General features: G+C 44.7%; 1 protein-coding gene across 2 annotated transcripts; it reads left to right on the top strand.

Annotated features, from left to right (window-relative positions):
- Window positions 1-1557: 1557 nt before the first annotated feature.
- Window positions 1558-15979, top strand: Timm17a (translocase of inner mitochondrial membrane 17A). Of its 2 annotated transcripts, none has more exons than XM_006982443.4 (6): window positions 1558-1670; window positions 4571-4670; window positions 5249-5312; window positions 8309-8437; window positions 10765-10875; window positions 15530-15979. In XM_006982443.4, the coding sequence occupies exons 1-6, from the start codon at window positions 1645-1647 to the stop codon at window positions 15613-15615; spliced, it is 516 nt and encodes a 171-aa protein (XP_006982505.1). In that variant the 5' UTR covers window positions 1558-1644; the 3' UTR covers window positions 15616-15979. The 2 variants fall into 2 exon arrangements, with proteins under 2 accessions (XP_006982505.1, XP_076403611.1); XM_076547496.1 differs by lacking the exon at window positions 1558-1670 and adding an exon at window positions 1733-2876.
- The last annotated feature ends 2237 nt before the right edge of the window (window positions 15980-18216 follow it).

Here is an 18216-nt window from a genome sequence, read left to right as displayed (position 1 = left end):
GTGCTTGCATGAGTTTACACGTATCATGTGCACGAGGGTGCCTAAGGATGCCAGAAGTCATTGGACCTCTTGGAACTGAAGTTACAGTCAGTGATAAAATGCCTGATGTGGGCCGGGCAGTGGTGGCGCACGCCTTTACTCCCAGCACTCAGGAGGCAGAGGCAGGTGGATCTTTATGAGTTCCAGGCCAGCCTGGTCTAGACTACACAGAGAAACCCTGTCTCTAAAATAAAATAAAATAAAATAAAACTGGCTGAGGATGGAACAGTAAACAGCTCTCTTCACTATTTGCCACCATACCAGTTTATGTGATGCTGGGGATCTGACTTAGGGTTTTGTGCATGCTAGGCAAAACTTTTACCGTCTAGTCTTGTTTTTAGTCTCTTTTCTCTGGGCTAAATACATCTCATGATTTCTGGTTTCCTTTGTGAGGGAGGCCCAGAAGAGGATCGTATATCAATGACCCCCAAAATCAATGGTCTCAAATTGGTATGGCCCCACGTAGCTCAATTACATGAACACTGATTTCGGGCTGTCTCGATGGCTCAGTAGTTAAAGCGCTTGCAGTCAAGTCTGACAACTTCAGCTTGATCCTTAGGACCCACAGGGTGGAAAATGACTTCTGCAGTTTGTCCTCAGACCTCCATGCTTCCACTAGCTCCCATACACAAATATATAAGTAAATGTAATAAAAGTAATTTTTATTTAAAAAAAGAAACACTTATCTATTACATTCCAGGCACTATGACCATAAAGCTCTGTCCTACAAGAGCTACATATATTTGTTAAAAATTCACCGTTCCACGGCAAATTAAGTAGTACTATCAATAATAGTTAACAGCAAAAGTACTTTAAAAAAACAACAAAACAAAACAAAACAAAAAAAACCCACGCCGCGGGGCAGTGGTAGCGCACGCCTTTAATCACACTCAGGAGGCAGAGGCAAGCGGCTCTCTGTGAGTTCAAGGCCAGCCTGGTCTACATAGTTGGTTCCTGAACATCCAGGGCTACATTGAGAAACATTGTCGGGGCCGGGCGGTGGTAGCACACGCCTTTAATCCCAGCACTCGGGAGGCAGAGCCAGGCGGATCTCTGTGAGTTCGAGGCCAGCCTGGGCTACCAAGTGAGCTCCAGGAAAGGCGCAAAGCTACGCAGAGAAACCCTGTCTCGAAAATCCAAAAAAAAAAAAAAAAAAAGAAAAAAAAAGAAAAAAAAGAGAAACATTGTCTTAAATAGATAGATAGACAGAGAGATAGACGAGAGAGAGAGAGAGAGAGAGAGAGAGAGAGGAGAGAATAGACGGATGATAGATTAGATAGATAGATAGATAGATAGATAGATAGATAGATAGATAGATAGATAGATAGATAGATAGATAGATAGAAAGTAAAGCATTTAAGAAGCTTAGGCAACCTGAACTCTGCCGCTCAGTACCCCAATCCTCGCCACCTCCCATGACTTGGTGGGGCAGCAGGAACTGCGCGCTCGTTGACTACACGGAGCTTCGATTGCTATTGGCTGCGGCGGGAAACGACGAGCCAATCCCCGCCCAGTAACCCGCCCTCTCCTGGGATCACTTCCGCCCCGGGGATCAGTTTCCGGAAGTCCAGCGTGCCCGGCACTCTCGCGCGGGCTGGAGCCAAGATGGAGGAGTACGCCCGAGAGCCGTGGTGAGCTGCCGCCGCCGCCGCCCTTCCTGTCCCTTTCCCGCTCCGCCCGCCGTGGTCGGGGTCCGAGGTGCAGGCAGAGCTCTGCGCGGCTCGGCACCGAGAGTGGGCAGCTCTGGGTGGTGCGGACGAGGGTGGCCGGGTGGCTTTTCGGCGCTGTGTGCCGGGACCCAGCACCCCGTGCGTGACCTTGTGCCCAGCGCGGAGGTCCAGGGCTGGGCTTCGTGGAGCCCTGGGAGCTCCTCCCTGTGGCAGCTGCTGTCGATCTGGTGCGGGGGTAATGTTGCCCGCTGAGGTGACCTTGGACACGGCCCTAGGCCTCGCTTTGCTCAGGTCCTCCGTCACCGAAGGGAGTGTAGATCTCTGAGTGCCATGCTTGAGGCCTTATGTGTATGGTACCAAGGGCCCCCACGAAGAAGCATTTCAGAAGATCATAGGTTTCACCCAAAGTCCAAGGGGTCTGGATGTGGAGCGGCATTTCCTGCGGAGTGCAGTTCCTGGAGAAAAAGAGACGTAAATGCATATGTGGGAAATAGGAAGAGATGGGCTGCATGTGTTCTCAGAAGAGCCATGAGCTGAAATACATTCGTTCAGTAAGCGTTTATTAAGTGAGGGCTCCGTGCTTGGCTCAAGGAGCAAACACGAGTAAATCAGGCATGGCAAACTAGCTATAAATGAGCGTCGTAATAGCTATTGGATCTCAAGTTGTCAGAGTAAAGCCTCAGGGGTCACAAGCAAGTAATTAAACTTTGGTATTTAGATTAATCTGGTTTTGTTTCTGTTCATAATGAGAAAGAATCGGTATCCTCAGATTGTGTGCCTTCCTGGGACTTTATTATTTGGTGGCAGTCTCTGTGCTCCCACCCCCAAAGATATGTTTCAGTCTTCTGTCTCCACACTCTCCTCCTTCGGAGAGGGTTACCAGTACTATCTAAAACAGTATGTGGGTTTGATCATCGTCTTAATACTTCCTTTACCGTTTGTTCTCTCTGAATTCTTGATACTATATAAATACAGTGGAAAGAGTTTGGAGTACCAAAATTTGTGCTTTTAGTTGGCTCTACTAGTTCCTTATTCGGTTTGGGGCAGGCTGCTTAATTTCTGTCTGAGCCTCTGTTCATTTCAGAGGAGATAGTCATAATCTTTTTGTCAGGTTAAAAGATTATGAGCGCTAAAGGAAAATTATTCAGATTCTTGTGGGCAATAATGGTAAGTTTAAAAGCATACTTGTTCTTATACTGATGTCCGTGGGCTGCTCACTATAATGCTTATCTTTTTTGTAGGGAGGGACCATAGGTTGGGAGTTAAGACAGGGTTTACCATGTAGCCCAGGCTAGCCTCTGACTCTTGATCCGCCTGCCTCTTCCTTCCAAGTGCTGGGATTACTAGTGTGCGCCACCACTCCCAGCTCTCTGCTTATCTCTTGAGACTGTCTGATAGATTGAGAAATTTCTGTTACTTTGCTACCTTTAGATTTCGTTGTGAAATTGTTTCTAAGCCCGAGTAAGCCTCTCTGTGCCTGCCCAAATAGCATACGAACACTGTAGAGACAGTAGTCTCGGTGTTTGTCTCACAGAATTCATTTAGATTGGAAGCATGGTGGATGATGTGGGCCAGCAGTGAACTACTTTTTATCTGGAAGAGGTGGTGAAGGAAGAGTGGTAACTCCACTGAGAGTCGGCTGAAACAGAATTCACCCTGTGCCGCGTGCGTGCGTGCGTGCGTGCGTGCGTGCGTGCATGCGTGCAAATAGGCTTTGTATGATACACAAAAGAGAAACTTACATAAATCTTTACAGTAATATAGTTAATAAGGCTGGAGATGTTATATGTCAGGTCCTGGGTTCGAGACAGACTTTGACTAGCCAGGTCCCTAGAGTAGTCGTTCTGATCTGTTGATCAAATTACTCAGATTTCAGTGTTGTATAAGTTAGGGTGCCACATTTGGATGTTGGGTTTACAAATTTAACTTATAATTAGAAGATATTATTCTAGTGTTAACTAGATGCAAACTAAAGTTTAAAATGCTGTCTTGAACTTAGTTATCCTGAAAAGACTTCAGACTTAAAAATGTGTCTGCAGCTACTGAATCTTCATTGGGTTCATGCTTTAAAACTTAATGCTGGACCATGGTGCTGAATGCCTTTAATCCCAGCACTGGGGAGGCAGAGGCAGGCGGATCTCTAAGTTCGAAGCCAGCCTGGTCTACAAAGTGAGATCCAGGACAGCAGGGCTGTTACACAGAGAAACCCTGTCTTGAAAAAACAACAACAACAACAACAAAAAACTTAATGCCAATGGGAGCATACCCTAATTTCTTTTTTGTTTGTTTTTTTGTTTTTGTTTTTTTTTCGAGACAGGGTTTCTTTGTGTAGCTTTGCACCTTTCCTGGAACTCACTCTGTAGCCCAGGCTGGCCATGAACTCACAGAGTTCCGCCTGGCTCTGCCTCTCGAGTGCTGGGATTAAAGGCATGCGCCACCACTGCCCAGCCGAGTACCCTAATTTCTATAAACTTATAGTGCCTAGCTTGGAACAGACTTCTGACAAATTATTGTGAGTGAGTAAAACCCTGAGTGTGATGTTACGGACCTGTAATACCGACACTCAGGAGGATGAAGTACCAGCTTGAGGCAATTTAGCAAGGCATAGACCACACCATACTACCATTCTTTAAAAGAAGATGTGATGTTAAATCCTTGTGCCTTCAAGGACTTGAGACTGGATAACTATGGATGTGTTTAGTATCTTTGCCCCTATTTTACAATCTAAAAGTTTATTGGCTGTAGTGGACCCCACACTGGAATCTGTTGCATCCCTTCATTTATTAAGCAAAGAAAGTTTTCTGGTTTATATGGTTTATGAGAAATAAGGTCATCTTTCTCCCTCTTTCCCCTGTTTTTAGCCCCTGGCGAATTGTGGACGACTGTGGTGGTGCCTTTACCATGGGTACCATAGGTGGCGGTATCTTTCAAGCCTTCAAAGGTTTTCGAAATTCTCCAGTGGTGAGTGGGTGATTGGTTTTATTTTATCTTCACTGGAAGCCAGGGCTGGTTGATGATATCCATGGTCCCATCAGTGGGTTAGAAATATATTACACTTATAATCTATTACATATATTTTTATCTTATTATTATTTTTTGTGTATATGGGAGTTTTGTCTGCATGTATGTCTATGCACTGCTTGGTGCCTGGTGCCTGTGGATCCGATCCCCTGGACCTGGAGTTACACAGAGTTGTGAGCTGCCATGTGGATGCTGGGAATTGAACCCGGGTCCTCTGGAAGAGCAGTCAGTGCTCTTAACCACTAAACCATCTCTCCAGCCATATTTGTTTTATGTATGTGGATGTTTTACCTGCATGTCTGTCTGCATACCATATGCATGCCTGGTGCCCACAGAGGCCAGAAGAAGGCATGGGATCTTCTGGGACTGGAGTTACAGACTGTAGTGAATTACCATGTAGATGCTGGGAATCAAACCTGGGTCCCCTGGAAGAGCAGCAAGTGCTCCCAGCCACTGAGCCGTCTCTGCAGCCCCCAATCTGTTACAGTTAGAACCACTTCCTTTTGTTTTTGTTATAGGGAGTAAACCACAGACTCCGGGGGAGTTTGACAGCTATTAAAACCAGGGCTCCGCAGTTGGGAGGTAAGGAGAATGTTTCCGTGGATACAGACTTCCTGCTTACCTGAACTCGAGGCTGCCTGTGCCTGTCTGCCCTCCTTCCCTCTCTTCGCCTCTCCTCATTCATCCCCATACAGAACTCAAACTTCCTGCCCCAGCGTCCTGTGTGCTAAGATTACAGGAGTTCAACCAGCGAATTCTTTATCTTTTTTCTTTTTATATTAGTGATTTTCATTTACTCTGCTTGTCTAGTATCCCTGTAAGTTCTTTTTGATAGATGCTTTGTTTGGAAAGTTAAGTTGGATTATTATATTTTAAAAATCTTGTTTCTGTCATTCAGGTATTCAATGTTTGTTTTGTTTTAACTTGTCTTAGTTAGGGTTTCTTTTCTTTTCTTTTTTTTGGAGACAGGGTTTCTCTGTGTAGCCCTGGCTATCCTGGAACTGGCTCTGTAGATCAGGCTGATCTCGAACTCACAGAGATCCACCTGCCTCTGGCCCCTGAATGCTGGGACTCAAGGTGTGTACCACTACCGCCCAGCTGTTAGGATTTCTGTTGCTGCAACAAAACACCATGACCAGAAAGCAAGTTTATTTGGCTTACACTTCCATATCACTATTCATCATCAAAGGAAGTCAGGACAAGAACTCAATCAGGGCAGGAATCTGGAGGCAGGAGCTGATGCCAAGGCCATGGAAGGGTGCTGCTTACTGGCTTGCTTCCCATAGCTTTTTCATCCTGTTTTCTTAGTGGGCTGGGCTCTCCCCCACCAATCACTAATTAAGAAAACACATTATGTCTGAGTCTTCTGGAGGCCTTTTTGTCAATTGAGATTCCCTCCTTTCAGATAACTAGCTTGTGTCGAGTTGACATAAAACTAGGCAGCATAAACCCCCTTTTCCAGAAGGACTGTGTTCAAAGCTCGGACTTGGAGAAGCAGAAATGGTAGTTTCTAGGATAGCATAATGCTGAAGAGAAATGTGATGTAAAGGATCAGAGAGACCAGTTAAACTGGGTTCTCCAAGGTTGACATTAAGAATTGTACAGAAGGGGTTGGGGATTTAGCTCAGTGGTAGAGCGCTTGCCTAGCAAGTACAAGGCTCTGGGTTCGGTCCTCAGCTCCGGGAAAAAAAAAAGAATTGTGCAGAAACCAGAGCAAAATATCAGAAGACTATAAAAACACAGCACTTACAAAACTTTGTTACTCAGCAGCTGGAAGAAAAGAGATGACTTTTTTTAATTTCACACTTTTTCTAAGTGTGGAAATTATGTTCACATACAAAGGTACAACATCAGATCAAGAGCTGACTATTTTTCATAAGTCATGGTAAAGACTCAGCACTTGGGCTAGAGAGATGGCTTAGGGATTAAGAGCATTGGCTACTCTTTCAGAGGACTCGAGTTTGATTCCCACATCCACATGGTGTCTGTACACCAGCTCTATTTCCAGCTCTAGGGGATCTAGGCCTGCTTCTGGCCTCTGGCACCAGGCATTTTACTTGCTTGGTGTTCTGAGCCCCTGAGCCATCTCCCTGGCCCTGTTTCTCAGGAACAGATGTTGTGGTTTGGTTTGCTGGCATGTGTACATACACCAACTGTGTGCCTGGTGCCCACAGAGGCCAGAAGCAGGTCTAGATCCCCTAGAACTAGATATAAATGGCTGTGAGCTGCCGTGCGGGTGCTGGAAATAGACCCTGAGTCCTGGAAAAGCAGCCAGTGCTCTCAACCCCTAAGCTGGACCAGAAATGAGGGACTTGTTCTGTGCTCAGCTGGTCCTGAACCTGTGAGAACTGGAGAAAGCCCCTGGGTGATGTGGTTCAGGTGTTTGTTGAAGCCCAGTTTGTTCTTTAGCATCATCCTGTTTCCCACCATACTGAGATTTTAAAGCAGTGCTTCTCGACCTTCTAACGCTTCAACCCTTGAATACAGTTAGTTCCTCGTGGTGTGCTGACCCCCAGCCATAAAACTATTTTCCTCGCTACTTCAGAACTGTAATGTTGCTGCTGATATGAATTGTGTTGTAAATATCTGATACATAACCACCAAAGGGGTCTCGACCACCAGTTGAGAACCCACTGATTTAGAGGGTAAATAAAACGTGATTAGGCCTCCTGTGTCTTGACTCCTTGGCATTCCCTGGCTCCAGCTAGCTTGCTCATTTGCCTCTTCAGCATGTGCTGTAATGTGGTCCAGAATAGCGTGCTTCCTCTGTGTTCCTGTTGGTGATTGTCAGAGCAGGTGCTCCGTGACACTTGACAAAGAAAGGAAAGATGAAAAACTAAATTATGAACAGAAGGAAACAGGAGCCTTTGGTTTGGAGTATTTTTGTTTAAACAAAGGTGTATTCTAAAAGAGTGATTTACAAGTTTTTAGACATTTGCAGCTTTATGTAAGCTAGGCTTATCTGTTCATTCTTGCTTGTTTTATGGTGCTAGGGATTGAAGCCAGGCCTCTGTATATGCTGGTCAAGAGCTCCACCACTGACCTAATCCAGGCCCGGGATTTTGTTTTTTCTCTCCTTGCCCCCACCCCCTTTCAGAAGAGTTGGAGATCTTATTACAATTTTTCTTAAGATTTATTTTTGTTTATGTTGTATTTGTGCGTTTCTGTGTGTCTGCCCCATGTATGTAGGTCCCATGGAGGCCAGAAGGGGGTATCAGATCCCTGGAGCTGGGGTTACAGTGATTGTGAGCTATCTGACATGGGTGCTGGGACCCGAGCCCAAGTCTTGTGCAGGAGCGGCGCGCGCTGTCCACCGCTGAGTCAGTCCTGTCTCCAGCCCCGAGACTCTTTACTATTAGCTGGGAGCACAAGTTAGTGGAAAGAGGTACACTAAGCCTGGGTGTCGACTCTAAGAGGCAAATGCCTTCTCTTCTCTCTCCTAGATGTACTCATTGGATAACCAGGGCTGGCTTCAAAGCACACCTACTTGACTATGATATTAATAATAATATAAGAGAAGACAAAAGAGAAATTTAAGCGAGTTGCTTTTGTTTGTTTTGTTTTGTTTTATAAAACAGGTAGCTTTGCAGTTTGGGGAGGGCTGTTTTCCATGATCGACTGCAGCATGGTTCAGATAAGAGGCAAAGAAGATCCCTGGAACTCCATCACTAGTGGTGCCTTGACAGGAGCCATCCTGGCCGCGAGAAGTGAGTGAGCGCTGCTGCGCCGTTTGTCTCGGCAGCACTGGGATTGGACGTGGGTGGGTCTACACTGACCTGTAGCCTCAGGCCGCTAAGGAAACCATCACTGGACGTGCTAGTGGGAGTCAGGGTTTAGAGCCACCTCGTCTGCCTTCAGTTAGTAAAACCTGTCTTTAATCCCAGCACTCGGAGGCAGAGGCAGGGGTGGTCTACAGAGGGAGTTCCAGGATGGCCAAGACTACACAGAGAAACCTGTCTCAAAAAACCAAACCAAAATTAATGAAATCTGTAATGTATGAAACTGAGACTTGCCTGGTTTGGTCCACAGTGAAAATTTATGGTGATCCGAAAGTAAGAGTAAAGCAGGAAAGGACGGGTTGTTAAATTTATTAGTAGTGCATTGTTTATTTGTGGGTGGGGGCACATGTGCCAGATGAGGACAATGGCAGGAGCTGCTTCTCCTACCTTGGCTTCCAGGAACTGAATTCAGTGCCTCTACCTACTGATTCCATCTCACCAGCCCACTGCTTGTTTGTCTGGTGACAGGGTCTCATGTAATCCAGAATGGCCTTGAACTTCCTCCATAGCTCAGAATGACCTTGGATACCTTCTCTTTTTGCCCGTGCTCCTCCAGTTCAGGGATTACAGGTGTGTGGCCCTTGGAGGGCATAAGTTCTTGCTGGTGTATTACAGTGGTTAAGAACACTGGCCATTTATTGCTGGTGTGACTGGTAGAATGCCAAAATCCCTATGCTGTAGTTTCATAAGATCTCTTGAATTAACAGTACTGCCACATCCAACTGTTAGGATGGCATAAAGATCGTCCTCTGGACCTTCAGGACAGAGCACAAACCAGAATTCCTTTGGGCTTAGGCTAGAAGTTTTAAATTTTTTCTTGTAAAAGTCAGGCATTAATAGTAAAGTAGTTTCCTCTATTATATTAATTTAATTTCGTGTGTGTGTGTGGGGGGGGAGAGTTTGCACATGCTGCATGTGGAAGTCAGAAGACAACTTGTGGACTGGTTCTTCTTCTGTCTTGTGGGTCCCAGTATTGAACTCAGGTCATTAGGCTTGGCAGCAAGCACCTTTACCTAATGAGCCATTTGGCTGTGCCAGAAATAAATATTTTATACTTATGGACTATGTGATCTGGTTTGTTGGTTGTTTTTTGTTGTTGTTGTTTTGTTTTGTTTGATTTGGTTTTTATTGTTGTTTTGGTTGGCTTTTTGTTTTGTTTGTTTGTTTGTTTGTTGTTGGTTTTGAGACGGGGTCTTACTGTTTAACCTTGGCTTGTCTGGAACTTAGTAGGCTAGCCTGCCTCTGCTTCTGAGGGCTGGAATCAAAGGTGTGAACCACCCCACCAGTGCACAGGGTTTCTCTGTGTAGCTTTGGTGCCTGTCCTGGATCTCGCTCTGTTAGACCAGGCTGGCCTCAAACTCACAGAGATCTGCCTGGCTCTGCCTCCCGAGTGCTGGGATTAAAGGCATGTGCCACCACCGCCCGGCCTAATATAGCTTTTATATTGATTACTTTTCTATTGCTGTGATAAGACACCATAACCAAGGCAATACAAAGAAGAAAGTTTATTTAGGGTTCCCAGTTTCAGAGGGTTAGAATACTTGATGGTGGTGCAGGGGTAACAGGTGGCAGGTGGCTGGAGCAGCATCCAAGAACTTACATCTCCATCCACAAGCAGGAGGCAGAGGATGGCACAAGTCTTCTGAAATCTCAAAGCTCACCCTCAGTAAACAGACACCTCTGACAAGACCACACCATCTAGTCCTTTCCAAGGGGTTCCACTACCTGGGGACAAGCCCACCCTCAGCAACACACCTCCAACAAGACCACACCACCTAATCCTTTCCAAGGGGTTCTACTACCTGGGGACAAGCCCACCTTCAGTGACACACCTCCAACAAGACCACACCACCTAATCCTTTCCAAGGGGTTCCACTACCTGGGAACAAGCCCACCCTCAGCGACACACCTCCAACAAGACCACACCACCTAATCCTCTCCAAGGGGTTCTACTACCTGGGGACAAGCCCACCCTCAGTGACACACCTCCAACAAGACCACACCACCTAATCCTTTCCAAGGGGTTCTACTACCTGGGGACCGAGTATTTAAACACATGAGCCTAAGGGGGGCCATCTTGTTCAAACCACCACAGCTTTGTTTAAAAAAGCAGGCTGTGGGCTGGAGTTGACCTCTCAGCCATTGTTTGCTGACTGTGGGTATTGGTCAGTGGAAGAGTTTGAGAATGAGAGAAACATAAGATTTATATGGATAGCCCTTTCCTTTAAAGTAATCTTTGTTATTAATGTCTTCAGATGGGCCGGTAGCCATGGTTGGGTCAGCTGCGATGGGAGGCATTCTCCTAGCTTTGATTGAAGGAGCTGGCATCTTGTTGACAAGGTTTGCCTCTGCACAGTTTCCCAATGGTAAGTCCTTTTTCTCCTTAATGCTCTAAGTGCATACACATGGGAATGGTTTCCTGACATTAAGAAAAAGAAGGTGTTTTTGTTTGTTTTTTCGAGACAGGGTTTCTCTGTATAGTTTTGGTGCCTGTCCTGGATCTCGCTCTGTAGACCAGGCTGGCCTCGAACTCACAGAGAACCGTCTGGCTCTGCCTCCCAGAGTGTTGGGATTAAAGGCGTGAAAGAATTGGTTTGTGATTTTTACTTTCATGTTATGCATATTATTTGAACCTATGATAAGCTCAAATGCTAGTTTAAAAAATAATAGGTGTGGCTAGAGAGCTGGCTCGGCAGTTACCAGCTCCTGCTGCATTTGCAGAGGGTCCAGGTTCTGTGCCCTGTGCCCACTTCCTTCATTCACAACTACCTGTAATGCCTCTCTAGTTCCAAGCAGATCTGTTGACCTCTCCTGGCCTCCACAGGCACTGCACGTGTGTGGGACACATACAAACAGACAATGCACATAAATAAACAAAAACTAAATTTTAAAGTAATAGGCCTGTAATCATGTTTATAATCAATAGGTGACAAATGTTTTGGCTACTTGATTGTTTGGTGACATAATTTGGTCTTCATCTTTCTTTGTAGACGTCAAGATTTATCAGTGTTCATTTACTTACTTTGAGAAGTTTCTGGTCATTGAAAGATGCTCAGATATGTAATAATGATGGTAGTTGACCACTTCTTGCTGTGTATGTGTGTAGCAGGACTGTTACAGTTCCTGACAGGAGAGGAGTGAGGAAGACATTCCTGACCTTAGGGACTTACATTCTAGGGAGCTAAGACCGACAGCAGAGTCATGAGATTATCCTACACAAATAGTTTTACTTGCTTTCAAGAATATAAAATAGGCTGGGCATGGTGGTGAAGGCCTTAAATCCCAGCACTCAGGAGGCAGAAGCAGGCAGATGTCTTAGGTTCCAGGGCTACACAGAGAAGCCCTGTCCTGAAACACCAAATTAAAAGCAAAGAGTATAAAATAGACTGATGGAAAGTGACTGGAGTTAGGGTGGGAGATCACATTAGAGTTACCGGAAAGGTGAGAGTTAACTTGTGGACTCGCTAATCATTTGATGGGTGTGGGTGGCTATCTGCTCATTACTTTCAGAGTTTCTTATCTAAGTGTTTAGTGTATAAATGGAAATATCCCTTGGATATTAGCTATTAACTCCCATTCACATGAACTTAATCCCCATAATACGTGTTTTAAAAAAAAAAGTCAGGCATGGTAACACATGCTTATAATCCCAGCACTCTGGATCTCATGGTAGGTTAAAAGTTCCAGGACATTGAGAGACCCTGTCTCAAAAAACAAGTTAGGGGCTGAAGAGATCAACTCAGTTGTTAGGAGTTCCTCCTGTTCTTGTAGATGACCTGACTCCGTTTCCAGCATTCCTACCAGGCATCTCACAACTACCTGTAACTCCAGCTCCAGGGGCTCCAGCAGCCTCTTCTGGACTCTGAGAGCACCTACACACACACACACACACACACACACACACACACACACACACACACACACACACACTCACTCACACACTTAAAAATAAATCTTAAAGCTGGGCATGATGGCCTTTAATATCAGCACTTGGAAGGTGAACAGATAATTTGAGTTCCAGGTCAGCCTGCTCTATCTAGTGAGTTCCAGGACAGACAAGACCACACAATAGGACCCATCTCAGATAGATAGATAGATAGATAGATAGATAGATAGATAGATAGATAGATAGATAGATAGATAGATAGATAGATAGATAGTAATAAAACAAGTCTTAAAATAAAACGAAGTAGAGGGCTCCTGAGAAGCCACAGGTGAGGTTTCCCCGTAGTTTCTACATGTGTGCAATGTCACACATGCATACACACACATTCACATACACACACACAAAAAAAAAAAACTTGACCTGGCATTTGAGGAAGAGAATGGGAGGAATAAGACATGTTGAAAATTATTTGGAGCTTGGTAAGACTCAGCATAGAGTTACAAACAGACCGTTCTCGATTTGATTTCCCTGAGGCACCAAGGGAGAGCTATGATCTTGGCACGATTTCTGAGCACACTACTCAGTAGATGTTAGTGGTTGATCCAGATGCCCTACTCATTTTACATCCTGTTTTTTAGTACTTTGTTCTGAGTTTGCACTCTTACGGTGGTCACATTCTAATTTTGCTGTTCAGTTTTTGATTTAGTATAAAACAGAGTTTCATAGTTTTAGACATTCATAACTATATGTAACAAAAACTTAGTTTTATTCCACTGAGAGTCACCTTTCTAATAATCAAATCTCACCATTTATAAAGATGTCCCCTAAACGTGATGCATGTTATTTTTAGACAAGAGATGGACTTTTGGCCAGGCATGACACAAGCTAGTAATCTCACACTTAGGTGGAGGTAGAGGGATAAAGGCTCAAGGCTAGCCTCTGCTACATAACAAATTCAAAATCAGCTAGGCCTACATGAGACTTTAAGAGAGATGTGGGGTAGGTGTGCTTTTAAGAATTGAACAAGGGGCATTGGAGACTTGGTTTAGCTCTTAAGAGCATTGGCTGCTCTTCCAGAGGATCGGAGTTCGATTCCCAGCACCACATGGCAGCGCACAACTATCTGTAATTCCTGTTCCAGGGGATCCAGTGCCCTCTTCTAGCCTTGGAGGGTGTGAGGCATATATATAATACACAGACATACATACAGGCAAAACACTCATAATAATAAATAAGTAAATAATTTAAAGTTCAAGGTCATCTTTTTTTTTAAAGGTCATCTTTCTTTGGCTGCTGTCTTAGTTAAGATTACATTGCTGTGATGGAACACCATAAGCAAAGCTGGAGCGACCTGTTGAGAAAATGATCTTTAGATGATGACAGTGATGTGGAAGTATAAGTCACATAAACCCTTGCCTCCTCCAAGTAACTTTTGGTCATGATGTTTCATAACAATAGAACCCCCAACCAGAACACTTCCTTTCAGATGACTCTAGCTTGTGTCAAGTGGACATAAAACCAGCCAGGACAGCTACACAGCAAATTTTGAGGCTAGCCAGGGCTATGTGAGAGTCACACACACACACACACAAAAAAAAAAAAAAAAAAAAAAAGTTTTTTGTTGTTATTGTTGTTCCTGGGCTCTCTTTTGGAAATAAAACTGTAAATTTTATTGTATAACAAGCTATGGGGCAGCTTCCCATTTCAGATTTTGTTTTATTGGTTTTGTTCTTTGTCTTTTTTAAACTTCTTTGTTTGGTTTTCAGGATGGTCCTCACACAGTTGTTATTTAAGTTGGATTAGTGAGTTCTTTTAAATATAACTAAGGGGTTGTAATTTAGTGGTAAACTTAGGCTTTCATAGCTTCGCAGAGGCCCTGGATTTAACCCTGTTACTGCCAAAGAACAAAAACATTCCTAAGGTCATTTAAGTTCTGTCAACATAATATTAAATGGAAGCCGGGTGGTGGTGGCGCACGCCTTTAATCCCAGCACTCGGGAGGCAGAGCCAGGCGGATCTCTGTGAGTTCGAGGCCAGCCTGGGCTACCAAGTGAGCTCCAGGAAAGGCGCAAAGCTACATAGAGAAACCCTGTCTCAAAAAAAAAAAAAAAACAAAAAAAAAACAAACAAACAAAAAAAATATTAAATGGATACTAAAATATGTGTCAAGAGGGGCTGGAGAGACGGCTCAGTGGCTAAGAGTACTTGCTGCTGTTCCAGAGGACCCGAGTTCAGTTTCTAGCCTTCACATTGGGGAGCTCACAACTTCTCTAATTCCAGCTCCAGGGGATCCAGCACCCTCTTCTGGCCTCCACGGTACTCGCATGCACACACATTGACACACGTACCGATACACTGAACATTTTTAAGCTTTTTAGAAATATATCCAGAGGGGCTGGAGAGACGCTCAGTCGTTAAGAGCCCATTACTGCTTTTGCAGAGAATCAAGGTTCAGTTCTCAGTACACACATGGTGGCTCATAGCTGTCTGGAACGCCAGTCTTTCTGACTTTTGTAGGCTTCTGCACACTGGTGCGCACACATACATGTGCACACATATTTGTAACTGTACTAAGAAACAGCAGAGTTTTGTTTTGTTGTCGTTTTCTTCCTGTCTTGATCCAGGGAAACTTACATAGCAGTTGCTTTAAACACTGCTGCCTCTGGGGCTGAGGATATAACTCAGTTGGTAGAGTGTTTGAGTAGCATACACAAAGCCCTGGGTTCACTCTTCAGCAACACATAAACTAGGGTGATACGCACACTTGTGATCCTGGCACTTGGGAGTGGAGGCAGGAGGATCAGGAGATCCAGCTCATCTCTATATAGCAAGTTCATGGCCAGCCTAATCTGAGGGAGACCACATCTCAAACAAAACAAAACACTCATTTTTCTGTTATAAATCCATCTGAATTTCCTGGCTATCCATTCTGGAACACCTGGGAAGCCAGTCTGTCTGTGATAAATCTGAAGGGTCTCCAGACCTCTGGTGGAAACTCACAAGATCCTTATAAAGAAATTCCAACTACAGTTGCAGTGTGGCAGTAACTTGGAAGCTGATTCGTTTCTTTTCTACAGAGGCATGCTCTCTAATCGGATGCCGTTCTTTTAAACTCGTTTCTGTCTTCATTGCAGGCCCCCAGTTTGCTGAAGACCACTCACAGCTGCCTTCAAGCCAGTTGCCACCCTCACCCTTCGGAGACTACCGACAGTATCAGTAGGCCATTTCCCTCTCCTGTCACTGGTGGACTGTAGTTCAGTGGGGCTTCAGAAGATGAAGTTACAGTCTTTAAAGCCGTGGGTGGGGCAGCGGTGGCCCAGCGGGCCCTGAAGAGACATTTAGCACATTTTTCTATTTAAAAGAGACTCAGAGGGGAGAGAGATACTGAGTTTATTTATTCACACTCGGATTGCATTTGTGATCACAACAAATGTCTAATACCATTTAAAGAGCATACATATGCTTAGAAGATGGAGGACCAAAGGGCAAATAACAGTGAAAGTCGACCATCGTTTCCTTCAGGACTTCTCTGCCTGGTGTTTTGTGTGCAGTTATTCAGACAATAAAAGGTTCCTGAGACTTAACATTTCCTTTTAAAGTTATAGAGGTCTGCCTTTCATACTGAGCATACTTCAGATAATGCATGTTTATGCCAACTCCTCATCTTACTTGAAATGAATTATATATGAGAAGGATTTTGTAATCAGCAAGAATCATTTCACAGGGAAAGAATTGAAAGATATGCCTACGTGTTCATCCTTTGCTTTGAAAACAAAATGATGTCTTGGTGTAGCAGATGCTGGGTAGCTGGGCATAGTGCACACCTTTAATCCCAGAGGCAGAGGCAAGTGGATCTCTGAGAGTTCCAGGCCACCCTGGGCTACATGGAGAGACCCTGTCTCAAGAAAAGAAGATACTAGATATAAAACTCTTCTAGGACTGCCATCTCGGGATTCCTAGTCATCAGAACAACTTGCTTCCAATATACCCAACTCTGTATGAGAATAGCTCTTAGAAGGGCGGGATAGGGTATAGTGTGTGCTTGAAAATAAAGAGGACAGATATGATGGCTCACACCTATATAATCCCATCACTTGAGAGGCTGAGGCTGAGACAGGAGGATCCAAATTTAAGGCCAAACTTGACAGCAGTCTCAAAAAATCAAAGAGCAAGAAGAAAATGCTTGTTTGGATTGTTTCAAGTCCCCTGCAGCTGATTTTCAAGCCATGCTCTGGGGTCTGGTGGGGCTAGAACTCACTCAGCCTTACAAAGCAGGGCAGTTTCCTGCTTGCGTTAGGGGTGCCGTGGCCTTCAGCAGGCATGTTGTGAACCAGCACATCTGCCTTCCAGCTCAAGGGTAGGGTATACACATAGTGAGTGCTGAACTACTCCTTGTACTTTGATTATTTTGGGGTTTTTTTTGGGGGGGGGGGGGTTCTTTTGTGTGTGTGTGTGTGTGTGTGTGTGTGTGTGTGTGTGTGTGTGTGTGTGTGTGTGTGTGTGTATAAAATAGTATTTATCATTGTAGACATTTGTACGTGTGTTTCAGTGGCTTGGGAACACAAGCACAGTGTTTAACCGCTAGCATTCTCTGTGCTCAAAGTGTTACCGGCCTGGTGGTTATAATCTCAGCACTTGGAAGGCAGAGGCAGGAGGATGGTGAGTGCAATGCCAGCCTGTCTCAAAACAGTGAAAGCCAGCCTCACTGGTAGAAACTCTGTACTATTAAACAGTAACTCCTTCCCTTCACCCCTACCCCTGACCCCTGGTAATCCACTGTCTGAATTTGCCTATCTGGTACCTCATATGCATGGAATCATACAGATTCATTTTGTACCTGTCTTAATTCACTTAGCGTAATGTTTGCAGGTCCATTCATCCTGGGAATTCTAATTCTTTAATTTTGTGTCTGAATATTTCCTTGTGTGCATATGCCAACTGATTTTACTCATTCAGCTCTTGATGGTAACAGGCTGGTTCCAACCCCAGCTATGGTGAATTATACCCTGGAGTGCAAGCATCTGTTTGAGTCCCTACTTGAAGTTCTCTTGGCTGTTTACCTAAGGCTAAGCTTGCTGGTCATGTGATCGTTCTATCTTTAACTCTGAGGAGCTGCCAAACAGTTTTCCACAGGACTGCACCATTTTACTATTCCCAGGAGCAATGCAAGAGGATTCTCTGTCTCCGCTTCCTTGCCAAACAGTGCTGTTACCCTCCCCACCCCGTGCTAGGGTTAAACCCAGGCCCTCTTGGCTGCCAAGCATGTGTCCAGCCACTGAGCCGTACCCCCCGCCCCTCTCCCTTTAAAGGGACTTTCTAGTCCCCCATCACATGTGAAGCAGTATGCCATTGTATTTGAAGTTAGGTTTGCTTTTTGTTTGGTTGGTTTTTTGAGAGTCTAGTTCACTGTGGCTTTGATTTGCATTTCCCTAAAAATGTAATGAAATGGATTTGGGGCAAACTGTTAGATGTACAGCCTTCAAGCTTTCCATCTTAAGATGAGGAAATGTGTATCAGAGCATTCAGGTAGCACATCTTTAAATGACATGTCAGGAAGTTCCTTTCATGTGAATTCCAGCTCTTTGATGTCGATTCATATGTAATGCTGATACGGTTTTGCCATTTTATCGGGTAACTCTGGGCTCTTCAATCTAGCATACTTGATTCTTTTTGTGTGTTTTGAAATAGTTTTGCTATGTAATCTGGGCTATCCTCAAACTTGTGAGCCTTCTGCCTCAACTTTCTGAGTCCTGAGATTGGAGGCCTAGCCCACTAAGCCATGTTTTTCTTTTCTTTGGTACTGGAGAGCCAGCCTAGCTAG

Source organism: Peromyscus maniculatus, chromosome 11 (genome assembly GCF_049852395.1).
Source record: "Peromyscus maniculatus bairdii isolate BWxNUB_F1_BW_parent chromosome 11, HU_Pman_BW_mat_3.1, whole genome shotgun sequence".
Taxonomy (NCBI): domain Eukaryota; kingdom Metazoa; phylum Chordata; class Mammalia; order Rodentia; family Cricetidae; genus Peromyscus; species Peromyscus maniculatus.
The sequence above is the reverse complement of the archived record's forward strand: the minus strand, read 5'-3'. Positions and strand labels throughout refer to the sequence as shown.